Below are 21,374 nucleotides of genomic sequence, written 5' to 3'. Positions count from 1 at the left end.
GGCAATCACAGCGGATTGCCGTCCCAAGAAACACCCAGCCCCACCAACCATGTGGCTGGAGCACAGTGACCAGGGACATGTTTGCAGCCAGCACCTGTGGCCGATGGGTGGCCTGCTAGAGCTGAGCCAACTGGCCAAAGTTCATGGGCTTCTGGTGAAGGCTGAGGTAGTGAGCTGGGGATGAGCTGAGAGCTGCAGCTTAAAGTTGGAGGGACCTGAGGGAGAATGCCGGTCGCTGTATTTATCATGCTCCTTTGGGGTGGGGCAGTGCAGAGGGAAGGAAGGGTTCTGCATCAGGCAGAGCTGCATTTGAGCCCCGGGCCTCACTCTGCAGCTCACCATCCCTGGGCGAATTCTTGAAGCCATCTGGACCCAGGTCTGTGTCCCAATCTGTGAAATGGGGCGCGGACCACTGAATCACAGGGTTCTTGTGGGCGCCTGGCACACGGAAGGCAGCCAGGGAATTCCCTACTTCTGTTCCTCAACCATCCCCATTCACCACTGTCTTTAAACTGTTTGCTGTGGGTACTCTGCCACCGAACGTTGTCACATCAGCGGCTGCAGGTATGGAACCCGGATTCCAAACATAATTACACACGGAAGAAGCCAAATGGAGTCAGGTCACCTAACAGTGACGTGGACATAAATGCTAAGGTGTCCTCGTCCCCACCTGGAACACACCTCACTCTCCCAACACCAGTGGGTGGCCAGCTCCGCACTTTGAATGAGTGTCACTCAAAATCCCTGATGTTTCCCTGCCAACCTCTCATTTCATTGCTCGTTGGTCTGGGCTCTGACCCCTCTAGGCTCTGGCCCTTCTCTGTTTCGCCCTGTCACCTGCTCGCCTCCAGACATCACCCAGTTCTGTTGGGATGTCACTCAAGACCGTGCCCCCTCCCCCATCACTGCCATTACCACTGGTGCCGCACACTCACTGGGCACCTACTATGTGCCAGGTACAACACGGGCGCTTCCTTGATTCCCCCAAGGACCCAGGGAGGCCAGTTCATTAGGGTCCCCGTTTTGCAGATCAGAAAATTCCAGCTCAGAGAGGTCAAGTGACCAGCTCGAGGTCACACAGCCAGAGGGACAAAGTCAGGCACCAGGTTTGGTTTTGACAGCCTCCAGAGCTAGGCTCGTCTGCCCCTGGTGAATTAAAAACTCCTCTGGGGCAAGGATCGCATTCTTCTCCTCTCAGTGACCCTGAACCACCCGCCCATGCCCGGCACAAACAGCGAGCGAGGCTCAGGAAGTTGAGCAGGACGCAATGGCCGCAGGCATCTTCACCGGGGGCCTGATGGGCAAGACGACCTTGAAGTATAGGGTTTGCTGCAAACATGCCTCTTCAGGGGGAGGGAATGATCCCAAAGGACAACGCTTGATTGGAGCCGACTTCTGCAAAGTGCCAGGCTGCTGAGAATTTAAGCAAGAGCCCGGGACCTGCTGGGGCATCGGTCTGAGACTCAGAACTGCTACTCTCTTGGCCTTAGAGACGGTTACCCCCAACCCATTGGAGGAAAGCGGAGCTGCGGGGAAAGGAGGTGGGGCGAGGGGGACACCCTGAAGAATGTTCCGGCGTCACGGCTCAAGATGTCAACAAAGATACCGTCTGCAGTAGGCCTGTCTCTAAAAGACAGGTGTATCCTGTCCAAGAAAAGGTCTGTTGTGAACTTATGTTCTGAAACAAATAAAGCCTCCCGGCTCCTCCCAAGCATCTCCTTTCGGTGGGGCAGGGCCAGGCTCTCCAAAGCACAAAAGCCAATACCACTCCCACCCCCGGACACACGTCTTCCAAGAAACGTCCCAACTGGAAAGGGACGCACGGTCTTTGCTGTTTTCATACGTGTCCCCTTTGTAGTGAACAAGCGTTACTCTGGTGGTGAAAAATCACTTTGGGTCAGAAAGAGAGGCGGCCCAGGGAAAGAGTACCAGGCAGGGAGCCCGGGCTGGTGTCCCTGCTTTGTCCCTGGTGTTCACGAGGGGAATTACAGTCACTACAAATGTTTGCCGTAACCCAGACAGAGAGTACGGAAAACCATTGACTATGGTGCTTCCGTCCTAAAGACCCCAACGTGCTGTCCCACTAAAACCACGTGGAGTAGGACAGTCTGGACCATCACTCACTCTCCCTCATTGCCTTTTTTTTTTTTTTAATGTTTATTTATTTATTTTTGAGAGAGAGAGAGAGCTTGAGTGGGGAGGGGCAGAGAGAGAGGGAGACAGAGAATCCAAAGCAGGCTCCTCACTGACAGCGGAGAGCTCGACGCGGAGCTCGAACTCACGAACCGTGAGATCACGACCTGAGCCAAAGTCAGACGCTTAACCACAGAACCACCCGGGCCCCCCCCCCCAACCTTGCCCTTCCTCGTTCCTATAGAACAATGGCCGTGCATGCATCCTTGGGTTAAAATGAACTTGAACACCCCGCACGACTGTTGTCTTTAAAAAAAAAGCTGACCGGGGCGCCTGGGTGGCGCAGTCGGTTAAGCGTCCGACTTCAGCCAGGTCACGATCTCGCGGTCCGTGAGTTCGAGCCCCGCGTCGGGCTCTGGGCTGATGGCTCGGAGCCTGGAGCCTGTTTCCGATTCTGTGTCTCCCTCTCTCTCTGCCCCTCCCCCCTTCATGCTCTGTCTCTCTCTGTCCCAAAAATAAATAAAAAAACGTTGGAAAAAAAAAAAAAAAAAAAAAAAAAAAGCTGACCATCTAAGAGTGAACTAAACGCTTCATTTAAAATGCTGTGGTCGAAGACGACATCCTCAGTGAAATAAGCCAGTCGCAAAAGGATAAATAAACGCTGTCTGATTCCACTTAAGAGGTCCCGAGGGGAGGGGCGCCTGGGTGGCGCAGTCGGTTAAGCGTCCGACTTCAACCAGGTCACGATCTCACGGTCCGTGAGTTCGAGCCCCGCATCAGGCTCTGGGCTGATGGCTCAGAGCCTGGAGCCTGTTTCAGATTCTGTGTCTCCCTCTCTCTCTGCCCCTCCCCCGTTCATGCTCTGTCTCTCTCTGTCCCAAAAATAAATAAACGTTGAAAAAAAAAAAAAAAAAAAAGAGGTCCCGAGGGGAGCCGCATTCACACAGACGGAAAGTAGATGGGGAGTTCGTGCTTCTCGGGGACAGGGCCTCAGTTTGGGGAAAGGAAAGAGCTCTGGAGATAGCTGGTGGCACAACAGTGTGAAGGTTCTTAACTCCCGACTGTGCACTTAGAAACGGTTCAAATGGTTAACGTTATGTGTATTTCATCACAATGGAAAAAACACATTAAAAAAAACTGAGTCGGGGGGTGCCTGGGGGGGCTCAGTAGGTTAAGCCTCCAACTTCGGCTCAGGTCCTGATCTCACGGTTCTTGAGTTCGAGCCCCACATCGGGCTCCCTGCTGTCAGCGTGGAGCCTGCTCCAGACCCTCTGTGTCTGTCTGTCTGTCTCTCTCTCTGCCCTTCCCCCACTCAGGCGCACACTGTCTTTCTCTTAAAAATAAATAAACATTAAAAAAAATTTTTAATTGAGTGTTTGTGTGGCATTTTGTATCACCCTTCAACAGAAGAGGAGTTGGGTGTTCTGCTGATTAACTCACTTGCCTCTTTCAATTGATGTTGTGGTTTGTTTTTTTTTTAATGTTTATTTATTTTAGAGAGAGAGGGAGACAGAGTAGGAGCGGGCGAGGGGCAGAGAGAGAGGGGGCGGGCACAGAATCCGAAGACAGGCTCCAGGCTCCGAGCTGTCAGCACACAGCCCGACGCGGGGCTCGAACCCACGAACCGCGAGATCGTGACCTGAGCCCAAGTCGGACGCTCAACCGACTCAGCCACCCAGATGCCCCCAACAATCGGTGTTGTTTTACTGCATGAATGTGAAGACCGTAGCAAGGATTAATTCGGTAAACCATGTCTTAGAACATCCTCTCATGCAGGTTGGTGGTGAATACGTTTTACGCAGCAAGCCAGGTGACCTCCAACAGAACAAGTGAAATGTTAAGTAACGAAGGAAAGCAGAGGGTGGCACTCACTCCCCGGCCCAGGCAAGAGCCAAGGGAAGGCTTCCGGAGGTGACAAGGAGGCCGTCCTTCCGTCATCGCTTCCCCAACCACACAGGGAAGAATTCAGCATCCTCAGTGGGGGGGGGATCCCCAGCTCCGCACTGACACAGGACGCACAGCTGGGCATCAGGTCACAGAAATCCCACGTGGAGACCCCACCACGCCCGAACGGCCCTCAGCAACCTGGGACAAATGAGGACACTTCTGCCTCTTCCATCCCTAACTTCTGGGAGCGGTGCCAGTTAGCGATGCCCGCCCGTGCCCGCTGCCCGGCTGGAGGGGCTCTTAGGAGAGAAGCGGGGCCTCGGGCAGCCTGCAGTCTTCTCGCTCAGATCGCTTCCCTCCCTTCGGAGAGGAAGCTTCGACAGAGCACAGTTAATCTCCGGTTCCTGTACTCTTCGTGAAGTGGATCCACCAAGCATAATATAAAGCAAGCAAAACCTCTCTTGCAAAATCTTCTTGGCTTTGGACTCGGGCATCCCAAGGGAAGGCGAGAGACGTTGTGGGTTAAAACCGCCCAGCCCCGGGGGCGCCCGGGGAGGCTCGGTCGATTAGGTGCCCGCTCTCGGTTTGGGCTCAGGCCCTGATCTCACGGTTTTGCGAGCTCGACCCCACGTCGGGCTCTGCGCTGGCGGTGTCTGGGATTCCCTCTGCCCCCCGCCCTGCTGGCTCTGTGGCTCTCAAAAATAAACTGCCTGGCGCCAAATCTGCCCTCCACCTCACTGAGCCCCCTTATCTCCATCCATCAAACGGGGCGGTAACTGTGTAAGGCTGGGAAGAACAATGTGCTCATTCGGGCAAAATGCTTACGTCGGTGCCCGTCCACAGAAAGAACCCTCCCAATTGGGCAGCCACAGAAGGCACCGCACCGCTAGGGAGAGGGCATCCTTCTTGACGGGAATCACACGCTCCCCCAGACTGACACGTCGCCAGAGGACCGCCGCCCCGCCCCCTGCCCTCGGGAAAGAGACGCCCCCGCCGGAAGTCCCTGGTGAGCAGGTGGACAGAGACCGCCTGGTTCACGGGCAGCGGATGCCATCTGTCCGCTGAGACAGCCGCTAAAACCAAACCCCTTCCAGGCGAATTACGCCTTCGTGAAGGCTGCAGTGTGGACTGTGAAACGTGGTGGTTCTGAACCCGTGGTGCAGAGGAGTACGCGTTCTTGTCGAGGGGTAGAGAGACAGACACACGTTCTCTCCAACACGGCAGATGCCGGCCGGCAGTCAGAGGGGTTCCGGGGTGCTCCTTGGATGGAAGCTTCCAGAATGTCAGCCAGCCACCAGGGGCTCCGGCCGATGCCTGACTGGCCTGTGAGCTGTCCTAAGCCCCGCACACATTCAAAAGAGCCCCTCTGTGGCCCACTCCGTCGGCGGGCCGTGCGACGCTCGACGTGGGCTGGGAGCCCGAGCCCCACGCTGGGGGTAGAGAGGACTTAAAAATAAAATCGTGTTTAAAAAGCCCCTCTCATGACCCTTCCACGTGCAGGCTTCTGGCTTGGGGCAGGGGATTCCTGAGGTGAAAAGACAGGACCCCGTCCTCAAGGGGGTGGCCCAGGGAGGCACCAGGCAATTGTCACTGGGGTCTGGTGTACAGACCCTTGCAGGTCTGGGATAGGGACAGAACCATCCCCCCTTCAAGGGCACCCGGCCTCCCAGGAGGAAGCAGGGCGTGCCCGGGTCTGCTTTCACGGCTCCACACAAGAGCCGCCCGTGCCTCAACCTCCCCCCCCCCCCCCCCCCCCCCAACCCTCCACCAGCACCTGCCACGAAGCATCTCCCAGATCTCCCAGATCTCTCCCTCCGGGCAGGAGCCTCCTCCCGCCAAGGCCAGCGGACACGTGGGCTAGCCTCACCTCCCGACATCTCTGCAGCATCCCACCCTGCGGGGACCCCTCTCTCCCGCTTCTGCTCTGAACACTCAGGCCACCTGTCATGTGTCGTCTGCACCTGGCCTTTGGAAGCTGGAAGCCGGGTGGTGCCGGGCACACTCCCTTCCGACAGCCAGTTCATCCACACCCACGCCAGTCCGGAGGCCCTTTCCTCCAGAAGTCTTCCCTCACTGACCCCCTCCACACACACACACACACACACACACACACACACACACACACACACACACACAGCAGTTCCACGGCCTCTTTGCACCCTGAGCTTCCTGGCACTTAGCACAAATAATTAACTGCACTGTGTACTTAGTGTCATGAGGGCTGGGTCCCTGTACCTTGCCCCACGCGGCCTCAGAGCACTCAACACATTCCGGTGAAAGAATGATCTCATGCGATCCTAGCCACTCTAGGAAGCAGGGGGTCAGGGAGAGATTAAGCAAGTGGCCCGAGGCCGAAGAGCAAACACCGAGGTGGCCTTGGAGCCTGGCTCGGACTCTAAAGCTGACCCCCCGCCCGCCCCCCGCAATAACACGCTGAAGGAAATTGGCTTCCTCCCAAAGCCGGACTTAGCAAAATCCAGACTTCTCAGCCAGAAAGATACATGAGGGGGTTCCGTGTCCCGCTTACGAACGCGAGTTGAGGGCCGTGCTCCCAGGTTTCAATCCTGGTGGGGCCGCTGTGTGCCCGCAGGCGCGCTGCTTGACCTCTCTGAGCCTTGGTGGCCTCACCCGCACTCACGGAGAATGGGGGATAAAAACAGGAGTGGTTGCAGAGAGAAGTCCGATGTCCAAATAGGAGGCGTACGTAGGCAGCAAAAATCCTGGCATGTTTTACCCCAGCAGGTGACATGATCCAAAAGGAAACACAGGTTCAAGAAAAATACTGGCTCGGGGCGTCTGGGTGGCTCAGTCGGTTAAGCGTCCGACTCTTGATTTCAGCTCAGGTCATGATCTCATGGTTTGTGGGGATCGAGCCCCGAGCTTGGAGCTTGCTTGGGATTCGCTCTCTCCCTCTCTCTCTGCCCCTCCCCTGCTCACGCTCTCTCTCCTCTCTCTCTCTATAAATAAATAAATAAATAGAAAGAAAATACTGGCTCACCCCATTAGCAAAAAAATGCTCCCGTCTCAAAACCAGTCCTGGCAAGATCCCAGCCGCCACCCAGGTTTCTGGAAGCCCCCAAGCAGGTACACTTCCCCCTCAACGTGCCGGGCAGAGCTCAGTCCCGTGACCCCTCGCGGCCCCGCCCCGGCCATCCCCCTGGGTGGTCTCCTGTCGCCTCATCCTATGGGCTGAGACCCCCACATGTCTGCCTGTAGCCTGATCTCGCCCCCAAACCCAGGCTCCCCCAGATGTCAGACGGGACGCTTAGAGTGCCCACACAGAACTTGCACTCTTCCCCACCCCGTCCAGCCCCCATCCGTCCAGCTGCTTGCGCCACAATAACGGGGTCGCCTGAATCATCCCTTGGCCCTCACCCTCTACCTCCCATCGCATGGCAAGTCCTGTCCACTCCAGCTCTACCTCTATCCACTTCCCAGCGGCCCCCCGACTGCCACTCTGCCCAGGGTACCTCTAGCCCTGGACCCTGCACAAGCGTCCACACTGGCTCATGCCGCCTCTCCCCAGATGCCATGCAGCAGTCCAAAGTGACTTCTAGAAACCTAAGCCAAATAACCTCACTCCTCTGCTTAACGTCCTCCGGCGGCTTCCCAGTGAACTTTGGATAAAACCCAGTCTGCGCCCCGATTTTTAAAGCCCTCCCGCCTCAGCTGCCCTCTGCCTCTTCCCCAGAGGCACACACTCCCTTCTGGTCCCTCCAATACACCTCGTCCCACCTGGGGCCTGGGACCAGCTGTTCCTTTTACCCAAAAGCTCTCCCCAGATCTTTCCACAGACGGCTCCTCGCCACTCACGCCTCAGCTAGGTATCCCCTCCCCTCTCCGCCCACTTGAGAGCCACCCGGGGCTGCTGTCACCGTCACGACACGTCATGGTCACTATGGCACTGATTCCTACCGACGCATCCTCGTCAGGGCACCTATTCCTGTGTTTGCTGTTAGCAGGTGCAGTGGCCCCTGAAAAGATACATCCACGTCCTGACCCTGGAATGCGACCTTATTTGGAATCAGGGTCTTTGCAGGTGCAATTAAGGATCTCAAGATGAGATCCTCCTGGATCACCCAGGTGAGCTCTAAATCCCAAGACAAGTGTCCTTGGAAGAGAAACACAGAAGGAAAAGGCAGTGTGAAGACAGAGGCAGCCACGAGCCCAGGAGCGCCAAGAGCCCCCAGGAGCTGGGAGACGCAAGGACGGACCCTTTCCCAGAGCCTCTGAGGGGACTGAAGTTCTACAGACCCCGCGATACCTGACTTCTGGCCGCCAGGACGGTGCGAGGACACATCTCTGTTGTCTTAAGCTGCTCAGTTTGCAGCAATTTGGTCCCGGGCCGCAGAAGACTCACAGGGCACGCAGCTCCGCGTCCCCAGGGCCTCGTGCTTGCTGAGTACGTGACAAACTGACAAATGATGGGCTCATGACAAATAGCTCCTCAGGGCTCCGGCCAGGCCCATAAGGGATGGATGCTTGGGAAACGTTTGCTCAATAGAACTGAGAAGCAGCCTGTGAATGACCCTTTCCACCTACTTCCTCTCTCTGGGCCTCAGTTTCCCCCACCTATACGAAGTGCGGACCAGCTGATCTGTGGCTTCCGTGTCCTGACAGGCAAACCACTCCTTCCCAAATTCTCAAGTGCCCATCATAAAACCTGGGCCCCATCGGACCCCAAGGCTGGTTCTTTGGTTCCTACATCTTTGCTCCCATCAGGGGGTGTAGGGATCCTGGAGGGCCCGGACCCCCATCCGTGTGGCGTCGGTGCAGCTAAGAACACACATCACAGACCCTCCACTTGGAGAAAGAAAGGCTCTGGGGCCCCCGCCCTCAGGAGCAGTAGGGGAGGGGGGCTTGGTGGTTGGGTCCCCCAGGAAGCCAGCAACAGGGTGGGCAGGAATCCAGTGTCCCCGCTCCCAGCGTTGGCCACGTCAGCACCGCCCTCTGGCAGGATCACTTGGCAAGGCTGGGGGCAGATTAAGCAGGAACATGACCTAAACAATTTCCAGGGCCGTCTTCTCCAGATGCCGGGCCCGCCCTGTTGTGTCTGGAACCCAGGTCCAGCCAAGGACATTTTCCTTTATAAAGGTGCCAGGAAAGGGGCGACTTCATACCCTGTGGACAGTTCTAGACCTCACCCAGGGTCCTGTGGTCAGAGGCATCTGCCCCTGCGTGCACCGTCTCCCCTCCACCCCCACAGCACTGCCTACGGCAGGTTCCTTGAGGGGTCCCTGAACCCCACCCCCAGATGGCAGCAGGGAGGGCCTGACTCGGGCCACACCCAAGGGAGAGGCAGGGCCAAGGCCGGGCCCTGGGCTGGGTACCCGAGCAAACGGCCCTCCGGCACCACGGCCATGGCCTCCCCAGTACACGACAGGCCTGTCCACGGATCTGAAACAAGACAGATGCCGTCACCTTGGGGATCACTTCCTGCCAAGCCAGCCACGAGCCCCTCGAGGGCCCCGTGGTCCCCCGTGCATGTCAAACGCATGTTCCTCCTCAGGACACGCGTGCAGCAATCGCTAATGGGACTCGAGCGCTGTCCTACCTGCTCTTCCCCTCGTTAAATTTAAGGTCAGGAGCATGTTGTGCTGTGACCTGGCCTTCTATTTACTGCTGTGCTTCCCAGGCAAGTTACTTAACTGCTCTGGGCCTTGGTATGTATGTCTGTAAAATGAAAACAATAATAGTACCCTCTTCATAGGGTTGTTGAGAGGATTAAATTAGTGGCTAAATGTAAACTATGCCACTTACAGTCATTTCCTAGAGCAGAGCGTGTACTCATTCCAGATTTACGGAAACAGAAGTACAGAGGGCATGGGATTGGTCACTTTCAGAACCGGGACCGGTCTCCCAAGCTCCTTCGAGGGCTGGCTCCCACCACGTAGGGCCTCGTGATAACACACAGGCACCTGGCTCCCTCCTGACCCAGAGTCAGGTGAGGACCCGCCTGAGGGCCAAGGGGGCAGGCCCAGCGGGCACCGACCCAGCCCCTGGTCCTGCCTTCCCCTGGTCCTGCCTTCCCGAGGCTCCCAGCCACACCCTCTCATCTCCAAGCTCCCTCCAGGCTGAAGCGTCTCCGATCCCAGGGAAGCTGACTTAATGGCTGTCCCCATTTGGTTATGTGGTCACATCTGGGATCATTACAAGGAGACTGGAACCGTGCAGCGCCTGCAAAGGCATCTATTAGTCAAACTGTTATAATCGGATGTTTTGCAAAGTAGGGTCTTTTATTGCAGATAAAATACACCGGCGGGGGGATTGTGCGCGCCCTTAGAACTGGCTCCGTAAAGCTTCGCCTGCACGGCTGCCCCACCCGACGCACCCATGGCTCAGGGCCCTGCCATCAAAGGAACTAACTGGAGGGAAGAGGGGACGCGTCCACGTCCTCTCTCGCCTCCTGGGCCTCTGCCCATGCTGCTCCCTCTGCCTGAACATCACCCTCCCCGACCTTTCCAGAAACCCAGCCAGCTCCTCCCACACCCCACCTTGCATGCTGCATCCTCGGGTGGGGGGGGGGGGGGGTGGTCCTCCCTGACTCTCTGCCTGTCGGGGTTGGTTTGAAATGGACTGTTGGCTCTTCAGGCTCTCCTGGGGGGTGGGGACCCCATGGGCAGAAAGGCCAGGCCTCTCTTCTTCCTCACCGTGTCCCCAAGATTCAGAACAGTGTCTGGCACAGAGTCGACACCTAGTGCCCCGACTGATTGCCCGGGGAGCTCAGCTGATGCCGCTCTGCCTGACCTTCCCCAACACGGCTCTGGCCCTCGACAGCTGCCGGTTCAGAGGCCCTTCTGGGAAAATGAGTAGGACTTTCAGAGCATTCTTGGGGACAAGGACACTGGCTTACCCTGGGGAGGGGGCAACACAAATGATAGGTCATAGTAATCCAGCTACCTTGGCAGGCCTCCCCCCCCCCCCCCCCCCCCCCCCCCCCGTCTGTCCCTCAGTCCTCATGACAACCTAAGAAGTGGGTTTCTGTTCTGTTTTACAAATGAGAAAACCACCAACCTTCGCATGGACTTTTCCAGCAGGATACAGGCAACCTTGTTTCCCGTCCCACCAAAGCTCGTGGTGCCCTTCCCCCCGCCCCCCACAGTCCAGCACGGGTGGCAGACAGAGCCCTGAGTTGGGGGGGCCTCAGGCAGTACCAGAAGAAGGTATCACCCGGAGCCCTAGGGGCACCCCCAAGTCTCATCTTCATGCATTCAACGCTCTGGCAGCCCCCCTCCCCAGTCTGTCTCCCCCCACCCCCTGCCAGCCTGGGAAAGTTCCAGCAGCGGTGCGGGCCACGTGTTTCCAAGCCAAGCCCTCTCCCGTCTTTGTTCTCCCTCCCAGCGACTTGCTCTGTAATCAGTAGGAAACACTGCCCCGCCGGGCCGGAGCCAGCCGGAGGCCAAGAAAGTCTTGGAGAAAACACAGTTGTCTTTCCCAAATGCCCTCCTCCTCTCCACTCCCTCCCTCCTGCCCCGCTCTCAGGAAAGCCCAACAGGGCAGACAGACACAGGACAGAGTGTGGCTCAGCTCTGTCCCTTGGCAGGGGAGATCAGCGCCCTTTTGCACCGCAGTGGCCGGGCCGAGTTTCAGCAGCTCGGCTAAAGGGCTCCCCACTCGATGGCCTTTTCCATGATCGCTTTTCAATTAGGTTTCCCCGTGGACCCCGCAGGCCTGCAGCGTGGGGCCATGTCACTTCGGGGAACCTTCGGGCTTCCAAGCTTGCAGCCGCGGAAGGAAACCGGGGAAGAAAACCCAAACTGTATGGAAGTCGCTGCAACTCAAAAGAGGGGCCGCCCCCAAAGACACCGAAGGCCACGCCACCGTGCGCGATGAGCGGGTTTGCTTTATCACGTGCCCCTGAAGTCCGGGCCTTCTCTGTAAAGACGACGTGCGCCCCTCCAGCCTGACCGAGTCTCCGTGTTTTTTCGGAGTCAGATGGCAGGACAGCTTCCTCACACACGAGGCAGAACAGAACAGTGGAGAAGGACCGGGCATTCAGCCTCGGAAGAGTTCCCCCGGGCCTGTCGCAGTTGCCTTGTCTGCACAATACACGGGGGCCCTGGGGTCCTTTCTGTTTGAACAGGAGCCTTGTGTGGCCTCCGATCAGGGCCCCCCTCTGGGCTTGCTCTCCTCTTCCCATGGATGCCCTTCTTCCCTCTGCCCACCTGGCCAGCTCCCGCCCAGGCACCATCCCCTCCAAGCCTCTGAGCCCCGGGGCGGGGAGGGGCGAGGGGGGCGGCTCTTGCTGCCAACCCTGAGCCTGCGCCTCCCATGCCCTCTCCCCCACCCCGCACATGATGGATACCCCCCCAGCACACACCCAGGTCACAGCCGGAGCTCCGGGATCTGCTGCAGCCAGTGAGTGAGCCCGGGACCCTCTGCAGAGCTCTGCCCTCCGCCCCCAACCTCCCAGGGGCGACCTTTTGATCAAGACGGAGGGTGGTCACGGGAGAGGTGAAACCAAGCTAAGCCAGAGATAAAGGATCTAGGATTCCAAGGGTGGTCCAGGCCCCAGGAAGAACAAAGCCTCTGGGCAGGCAGGCCTGTCTAATGACTGATGAGTCACGGGGTCAGCGGAGAGGTCAGAGGCCGCGGCTCTGCTCACCCGCAGCTGCACTTAATCCGCAGGGCCTGGTGGTCGCCTCCCAGGAGCTAGGCCTTGAGGGTGAGGGGAGAAACAGGAGCCATCCCAGGGCTGTCCGTCCTGGGCCGAGGGGCCTGGCCAGAGGTCTACGGGGGGAGACTCAGCCCCCTGGCCGCCACAGGGTGGGTGGATTTGGAAGTGGCCTGTCCCCAGCCCCGGCTGAGCATGTAGCCTGGCAGGACCTCCCTCGGGGCCCTCTATGTCCCAGGAGGGCAGAGGTTTCCCGACGCACGGCTATCCCCAGACTGCTCCCTTCCTTTCTGCTCTCCCACGTCCACCCCTAACCCACGACTGGCTTGGTCTCCTGGGCAAAGTACTGTCCCGTCTCAGTCTTCTCGCCAACAGGCTGGGTACGACAGCCCCTACCAAGAGGTGGAGGTGGGGGCAGTGAGAACCGATTCGCCAGGGCCTTCTGGAGGCAGAGCGCGGCCCGAGGGGCGCCGCGAGCGTCGGCTGGGGCTTCCTGCCCGCCTCCCAACCTTGGCCGCGGTGGGAAGACGGGTGGGCGCGAGCGTGGGCAGCGCGGGAACGCGGGCGGGGGTGGGGGTGGGGAGGAGGACCTAGGGTCTTTGAAACAAGTGCCCCAGGTCCTCGAGACGATTCGGCCGGGGGCCAGGAGTGGGGTGCGGGGAGGGCACTGTCAGGAGCGCCGCGGGGGCGCGGCGCCGAGACGCCGACGGCTACCGCAGCTCCGGGACTTCCCGGAGGTGCGGGGCCGGGAGGGGAGCCCCTAGAGCGGGGGCCGTGGACTCGGGGCGCCCCTACCTCGGGCGGCCAGCAGCGAGAGGCCGCCGAGCAGCAGCAGCGGCAGCGGGACCCTCCTCGGCGCGGCGCGCTCCATGGGGCCGGCGGGCGGCGGGCGGCGGGCGGACAAAGGCGCGGGGCGCGGGGCGCGGCTCCTGGGCTCCACGCTCCGGCCGAGCCTCCGCAGCCAACGCTGGGCCCCGGCGGCGCGGTTCAATTATCCCGCCCCGGAGGAGGGCGCGGCGGAGGCGGGGCCGCAGGGCGCCCGGGGCCCTCCCTCCCGGGCCGCCCCCCGCCCGGGGCGCGCGCACTCCGGCCCCGAGGGGCGGGAGCGGGGGCCCCCCCGAAACGTCTCCCCGGCGAGGGGCCGGGGGGGGGGGGGGGGGCGCCTCCGGGCGGGACGCACCCCCTCCGCTGCCCCCCCCTCCCCCTCCCCCTCCCCCCCGTGCGCCGGAGAAACCCGATCCCTTCCCCACCCGCCGACCCGAGGGGCGGGCCGGGTAGCAAAGGTTAGCTCCGCCCGACTCCGCAGAAAGGGCGGGGGGACGGGGACCGCGGGAGCGAGGGGTCGCAAAGGGTCGGAGGCGCTTTTTTCTGGGGGGGTGGAAGGGCGGTGTCCCTTCGAGGCGGGGGCTCCCCGCAGGACGTGGCCCGCGGGGCTGCTCGTTTCCCGCCGCCCGGCACTCACGGATCATCCCGGGGCCTGCAAGTCCGTCGCGTCCTGGGACCCGGCTCTGCCCTCAGGAGACTGCCGCTCAGGCGAGACGAATTCAAGGGACATTCCCGACACCAGTGGCATGTGACGAACCCAGGGTCCCGGAGCGCAGAGGAAAAGATTCGGTTTGCGGGAGAGGAAGCAGCCTTGGAACGCTGGGCCTGCGCCAGCTACTTCCCTGTGAAGAATTCACGGCTGCAAGCAGGCCAGTGGTCACTGAGGGTAAATTAGTCTGTCGGAACCATAAGTAAATTTGTTTTGTGTTTTAATGTTTTGTTTCTCTTGAGACAGAGACAGAGAGCATGAGCGGTGGAGAGCAGAGAGAGAGGGAGACACAGAATCTGCAGCAGGCTCCAGGCTCCGAGCTGTCAGCACAGAGCCCAATGGCGGCTCGAACTCACAAACCCTGAAATCATGACCTGAGCCGAAGTCCGATGTTTAACTGAGCCACCCAGGGGCCCAAATAAATTTGTTTTAAAAGGACAAAAGCCCCAACTGGTGCCGGTGAAGACGCAGAGACCCATAGGAGCACCATTCAGTTGAATGCACCGACCCCCTCCCCCAGCAATCCCACCCCCACGTTTACACCCGGCACAAATGCACACACGTGTGAGTGTGCACCAAAATCTGGGTGCTAGGGTGTTCATAACAGCACTATTCACACATACTAGCTTCCCGTTAGGAGCTTCCCGACATCACCAGCAATAGAATGAAAACACATCGTGGGGCAGTGGCACCTCCCAGGTGGGTGAAAAGTGGGTGCTGCAGCCTTCGTGGAGCCCAAGAATGGCTCTCAGAGACACCACGGGGCCGTGGAGCCACGTGCTAAGGATGCCACGTGACTCGGTCTGTGTGAAGCACGTGTACAGTTTAGAAGTCAGGAGAGGGATGGCCCTTGGGGAGCACGGGGAGGCCCTCTGGGGAGCTGGATCTGGTTTTTAAATCTGGACATTGGTTACAAAGTTGGGTTCCGTTTATGAAAAGTTTATCAAGCTGTTCACTTACGCTATGTGCCCTTTTCTAAATGGGTGTTAGATTTAAAACAGTTAAAAAGAAGAAAAACTAAAAACCCTCGTGCCCTCACAAGATGCCTGGTAAGTGGGAGGTTTGCAGAGAGTGTAAGAACGCTCATGAGGGGGCTCGCTTGAGAAATCACAGCCTAAAGATGCTTCCCCAAAAGGGTGGCTTGGGATTGGCCCCCGAGAGATGAGCCGTGGGTTGGGGCTAAGTGATTCCTGCCCTGGGCAGCTCTCGAAGATTATCTGGTCCGCTTAACCGGACGGTGGGGGTGTCTGAGGTACGTGCGTGCAAGCGGCAGGCAGTTGGACAGGGGTAGGTGGGGAGATCTGAGCTGGAGACAGGTTTGTGCTTTGCTGTTTGTTTGTTTTTTTTAAGCCACGGGACAGTAAGGGGTCCCTGGGGAGAGTTTACAGTTCAGAGGAGCACCGCGTATCACACGCCTGCACGTTATTTTGTTAATACAACAGCCATAGTCGTTAGCGCCCCCATTCTGCAGATGAGAACACCAAGGCTCAGAGACGTGAGGTCACTGGCCAAGATGGGAGGATTTGGAGTCTGAGTCCCAGTCCTGGGCTCGTCTGAGAGCGACTCGTACCAAGGCTCTGTTTTTCCACCGAACCCTGTAACAAACATTTCCCTGTCTTCCCTGTCTTATTAGAAATCTTCATTCCACATCTAGTGAGTGAATAGTATGAAAATTGCACACACGTTTGCTTCCCCACTCCCCTGGCATTGGACATGGAGGTCCTTCCAAATGGGGGGGGGGGTGGTAGTGGGGGTTGAGGGGTGAAACCCGCATGTTCGAGGCTCAGCTCCCGGCAGAGAACTGGATGCCCTTGAAGAGTGATTGCCGCACCCGGGAATGGACTGATTCACATCCCCAGAGAGAGACGCGGCCAAGCCCCGGGTCTGTCCGCCACCCTCCGGCATTGAGTAACATCTTTGTTTAATTTGGGCTACTTCCACAGGCAAGAGGAAAGGGCGTCTTGCTGTTTCTTCGTATCATCGATCACCATCTAATGTATCACCACGGAGTTTGAACATGTTTCAGAGGCTTATTAGCCATGTGTATTTCTTTTCTTGTAACTTCTTTCATAACCTTTACTCATTTATTTTTGTAATGACCCAATTGTTTATTACAGGGGACAATCTAGAAAAAAAACACAGTGTCCAACAATAGGCTATTTTTTATGGTGGGTATGATTAGATTCAATTACACTAACATTCCATGATTCAGTGGAATATTGTGCCGCTGTTGAAAGGGCTGAATTGGATTCCTAAGTAGAAATACAATCTCTGTGGGGCACCTGGGTGGCTCAGTCGGTTGAGCGTCCGACTTCAGCTCAGGTCATGATCTCACGGTTTGTGAGTTCGAGCCCCGCATCAGGCTCTGTGCTGACAGCTCAGAGCCTGGAGCCTGCTTCGGGTTCTGTGTCTCATTCTCTCTCTGCCTTTCCCCCCTATGTGCTCTGTCTCTCAAAAATAAATAAATGTTAAAAAAATTTAAAAAAAAAAGAAATACGATCTTTGTGGACTAATATTATGTAAAAAAAACACACACACACCTCCAAAAGCAAAATTGAGTGTGAACGTAGAGGTCCACACTGCAATTGTATGCTGAAAAAACTGTATTCATGTAGCTCAAAGATCTAAAGGGAACGAAAAGAAATCGGAGATGGTGTTTACTAGTGAAAATGTTGTTATTTTTTTTTTTTCAGGAACAGTTGCGACACAAAGGAATAATTGTGCCAGAAACCTGGAGTGGTATAATCCCTATACCTAAACTTGACCGAGTTATGATCACTGATACAGCTCCTGTTTTCTGACCAAAGAACGTGCACCATTTCACCAGGGGAGACGTGGTTCTTCCGGAACGAAGTTCTAGCCATTTTCCTTCTGGGTGTCTATGTAAGAGTCAAGACGCTTGATGAACAGCACGCAGTGTGTACTTTGCAAAAGATGGGACTGGTCTTCTGCGAGGTTCCACGGCGGGGATTAGGGACCAGGGAGGCTCCCACCACCAAACCCCCGGCGGGGGTTGGGAGGGAGGGCACTGGGGCAAGACAGCACCCCCCCTCCTTGGATTGTGCTCCTCCAGGCAGGAAGCCACTTGTCATGTCCCACTGTGACAGCCCAGCTTTCTCGGATCTCAGAGAAGCAGCACAGGCTCCTTGCTCCCCGCTCCGCCCCCCCAGACAAACAGCTCTCCGTTTGTTTAAAAGCTCATTGTTGGCACATGTGGGCTGTTTTTCTCCAAGTCAGAAAACAAATGGCTTTGACGCCTGCCCAAACTCTGGAGGACAAGCCTCCTGGGGTTCCTGCCTGTGCTCCCCACCCTGAAGGCTGTGGCTGCCCTGCCCCCCCCCACCCCTCCCGGCACAACCCGGCCCTGCATCCCTAGCTCCGGGCTCCTGCAACACCCAGGCACCCCTGCCTTCCTGCCTCAGTGCTCCGCCGGCTCCTTCTGTCCTCCAGGAATCTGCCAGGACGCTACTCGGCCCAGGGCTCTTCCTGCCCGTGGCCCGGGGGGCCTGGGTGCTCCCCACCCTGCAGTTCCAACCCCTTCCCGACCCTTTTCCTTCTTGGTCCTCCTTGACGTCCTTGTCAAGGTGTTGATTTTCGCTCCCGCCACAGGCCCATGCGCTCCCTGAGGGCAGGGACTGTGCACATCCTCGGTGAGCACAAAACCCTTGCGGAGCACCCGCGGGGAGGGTGGCCGCCAGCAGCTGGCAGGGGCGCGTGGTGAGCGTCAGAGTCGCAGGGCCTCGCAACGCCCCCTGGGACGGAGGCTGTCCTTGCATATCTCGGCCAAGGAGACAGCAGCTCGGGAGGTGGCCGAGTCCCCGACACCCGGTGTGGCTCCCTGGGCCCTGTCCCCCGGCGGCTCAGGAGCCGACCCGTGCTGTGGCCCAACCACCTCCTCTACCCCTAGATCCCCTCCCGGCCCCTCTGGGTCCCTTTCCCGCTCTATCCTAGGGTCTCTTCCTCACTAGGAAGGTCCTGGGGCAGTGGCCTGACTAGAGTGACGCACGGGCCGAGAATTCTGTCCCCTCAAGGGGGCCGCAGAAAATTAGAGATTCCAAATTGTGCCAGATATATACAATTATACACAAAACCGTATAGCCCCGGGCTCCCCGGATCCCCAAGCAGACATCTGTCTCCTAACCCCGCCCCGCCCCCCCCACCCCCACCCCCTCACCAGAGCACGGAATCAAGGGCCCTTCAGAATGACATGTTTGTCCTCAGGGGAGCAGCCATCGGTGAAAGGCCTACGCTGGGTGCCCCACATCTAGCGACAACTTCCTGTCATCAGGGAAGGCCACGACCACGGAAATCCCCGGCAGTGGCGGGTGCAGTGGGGGGGGGGGGGGGGGGGGGGAGGGGGTGCTTCTTATATTTCTGTCTCCCTTGTGACCCTAAAGTTGCAGATTTCCACGTGTCCAGCACCCACACACGTCTCGGGCCTTCTATCTAATTTCACTTACACGGCCGGCCGTAAGGAAGGCGTGCCCCCAAGTCTGTGACTCCTGTTTCACAGCGAATGACACAGGATCCTGGAGGAAGCTGCCGGCTTCATACGGACCAGCAGCTGGGCCGGGATGCAGTTTGGGTGTGTCTATCACCCCAACGTGCCCACCCAGCACAGGGCCAGGTGGCTGGTGGGAGCCGGGTGCTGAACTAGGCTTCTCCAAAATCCACCTGTGGAAGTCCCCCAGATTGTGGCTGTATCTGGAGACAGGCCTTTAAAAAAGGGAATTAAGGGGCGCCTGGGTGGCTCAGTCAGTTAAGCTTACGACTTCGGCTCAGGTCATGATCTCGCGGTCCGTGAGTTCGAGCCCCTGCATCGGGCTCTGTGCTGACAGCTCGGAGCCTGGAGCCTGCGTGGGATTCTGTCTCCCCCTCTATCTGCCCCTTCCCCACTCACCCTCTCTCTCTCTCTCTCTCTCTCTCCCTCCCTCAAGATAAATAAACATTAAAAAAAAAAAAAGATTTTAAAAAAGGAAGTAAGGTGGGGTGCCTGGGTGGCTCAGTTAGTTGAGCGTCTGACACTCGATTTCAGCTCAGGTCATGATCTCCCGGTTGTGGGATCGAGCCCCACGTCGGGCTCTGGCTGAGTGTGGAGACTGCTTGAGATTCTCTCTCTGCCCCTCTCCTTTGCCCATGCTCTATCTCCCAAAAAAAAAAAAAATTTTTTTTAAAGAGATTAGCATGCGTTTGCATGCACGGGCACACACTTAGGGATGGCCATGTGCAGACACAAAGGGGACAGCCGTCTACAAGCCAAGGAGAGAGGCCTCGGGAGAAAGCAACCATGCTGACATCTGAATCGGAGGCTTCCAGTCTCCGGAACTGTCAGAGAATAAGTTTCTGTCTTGCAAGCCACACGGTCTATGGTACTTTGTTACACAGCTTTAGCAGACCACAACGGGTAGAAAGACAAGGGTGAGGAAGAGGTGTTATGCATTGTGGTCTGGGACATTGTAAAGGGCATCAGAACCAGGGAGGGAAGGAGGAGAGGGAGCGTACAACATTCCAGGGCGTTCTAGAACCTCAGCTGTCCTGGGACTCTATGGATCCAAGGAAGAACTATCAGGGCAAATTCAAATAAAACCACCATCATTTATTGTTATGTTAAACAGAGTTCTAGGAGTGCTGCCCTCTGCTCTGAAGCCTGGAGCTCCCGTGCCACCAGCAGAAGCCTGGAAGACAGAAAAGCCAACGGGATTGTGTCTTTGGGAGACCGGGCGTGATGCTTGGGCCGTCCCAAGAGTAGTTAAGCACAAGTGGGACAGATGATAATCAAAGAGATTAAAAGCACGGAGCTCATGTGGTTAAAGGGACAGGAAAGCTACTACATGCTGAAGCAAATGTAACTGTGTTGACAAAAATGAGAGAATCTGGGGCGCCTGGGGGACTCAGTTGGTTGAGCGTCCGTCTCTTCATCTCAACTCAGGTCTTGATCTCAGGGTGGTGAGTTCAAGCCCCGCGTTGGGCTCCATGTTTGTCTCCATGAGATCATGACCTGAGCCGAAGTCATAAGCTTAACCGACTGAGCCCCTTAATTCCCTTTTTTAAAGGCCCGTCTTCAAGGCTTCACTTTGGGGGTGACGCCTACCTTAAAAAAAGAGAGAGAGAGAGAGAATCTAACCGAACAAATTCTGGAAAATCTGCCCCGATGCCTTGAGGACAGTGGTGGAAACTCAGACTGCCTTTTGTCTGGGTTTTTGTTTGCTTCAGGACAGACCTGCAGGTCCTCTCGCTGTTTGCCAGAGATACTCCTGTGGAATGGCGATCTCGAAACTTCCTGTTAGTCTGAGTTGCAGAGTGGGGATTCTGACGGGCACCTCTCATTTTCTCCCCTTGTTTGAGGGATTCTCCACTGAAGAGCTCTTGAGGGAGCCCCGATTTCTTCCCACTACAGAGTCTAACTTGTACTTTTCCCACACCGGCCTCCCTCGAAACCAGGGTGCTGGCCTGTGACCGAGGGGAGCTGACCACACACAACCACCCCAGACTTTGTAGTGGGAGCTGGTAATGGAAAGAGGCAGGCCTGGTGGCAAATCCCTTTGGTGGGTAGCCAGAAGCAGCAGCAGCAGCAGAAACGTGAAATTTCCGGGCCTGAATTTGGCTGTGGCCCTGGCTTTACTCCAGATGTGCCTGGTCTAGCCCAGCTTCTAGGCTTGGTCTGCGGTATTGCTGATGGTTCTACGGGCTGCCCAGGACCCTTCCAATGAACTTCTTTCCATTTACATCGACCAGAGTCGGTGGCAACCGAGAATCCTCCTTGATACTTGGGATTGTTTACGGAATTAGAGGAGGAACGGGCATTCCCTCACGGATGGTGGGCAGTGAGAAGAGTGGTTCTTATTTCCGGTGGGCGTCTGGATGGGGTATCTGAACATGACTTTGGTTGCCACCGGTGGGAAGAATGTACAACTTTGTACGTGAGATTGTTGGGTTGAGTTCAGCACAAACAAGCTTGAAGAGAGACAGAGACAGAGAGAGACAAAGAGCCAGAGAGAGAGAGAGGTATATTAGTGTGCTGAGAACAGCCCATGGGCAGAAGGTCGGGGCACCGTTGGGGAATCCTATCCTGCCATGGCTCCCTCTTGACAGCTGCACCCCTTATTAAAATTTTGCATTTTTTACAAGGGCAGATCTCTCAGTGCTTTCTATATTTTATTGACATTCTGAATGACGTGTGTTTTCTACCATGGTTTCTAAGTGGTG

At 57.3% G+C, this 21,374-nt stretch overlaps 1 protein-coding gene across 2 annotated transcripts in view; it reads right to left on the bottom strand.

Moving 5' to 3' along the window:
- Positions 1-13,622, bottom strand: part of FBLN1 (fibulin 1) — an 88,120-nt gene extending 74,498 nt beyond the window's left edge. Inside the window, exon 1 of one of the 2 annotated variants that reach the window (XM_078449315.2) lies at positions 13,430-13,622. In XM_078449315.2, coding sequence (XP_078305441.1) covers positions 13,430-13,505 — 76 coding nt within the window. In that variant the 5' untranslated portion in view covers positions 13,506-13,622. The remainder of the gene's footprint in view (positions 1-13,429) is intronic. The other variant, XM_078449314.2, reaches the window with a different exon arrangement.
- Between the last annotated feature and the right edge of the window lie 7,752 nt (positions 13,623-21,374).

The sequence above is a fragment of the Panthera onca genome, chromosome B4 (assembly GCF_046562875.1).
Source record: "Panthera onca isolate mPanOnc1 chromosome B4, mPanOnc1 haplotype 2, whole genome shotgun sequence".
Taxonomy (NCBI): domain Eukaryota; kingdom Metazoa; phylum Chordata; class Mammalia; order Carnivora; family Felidae; genus Panthera; species Panthera onca.
Note: the sequence above shows the minus strand (reverse complement) of the source record. Positions and strands in the feature narration are given on the sequence as shown.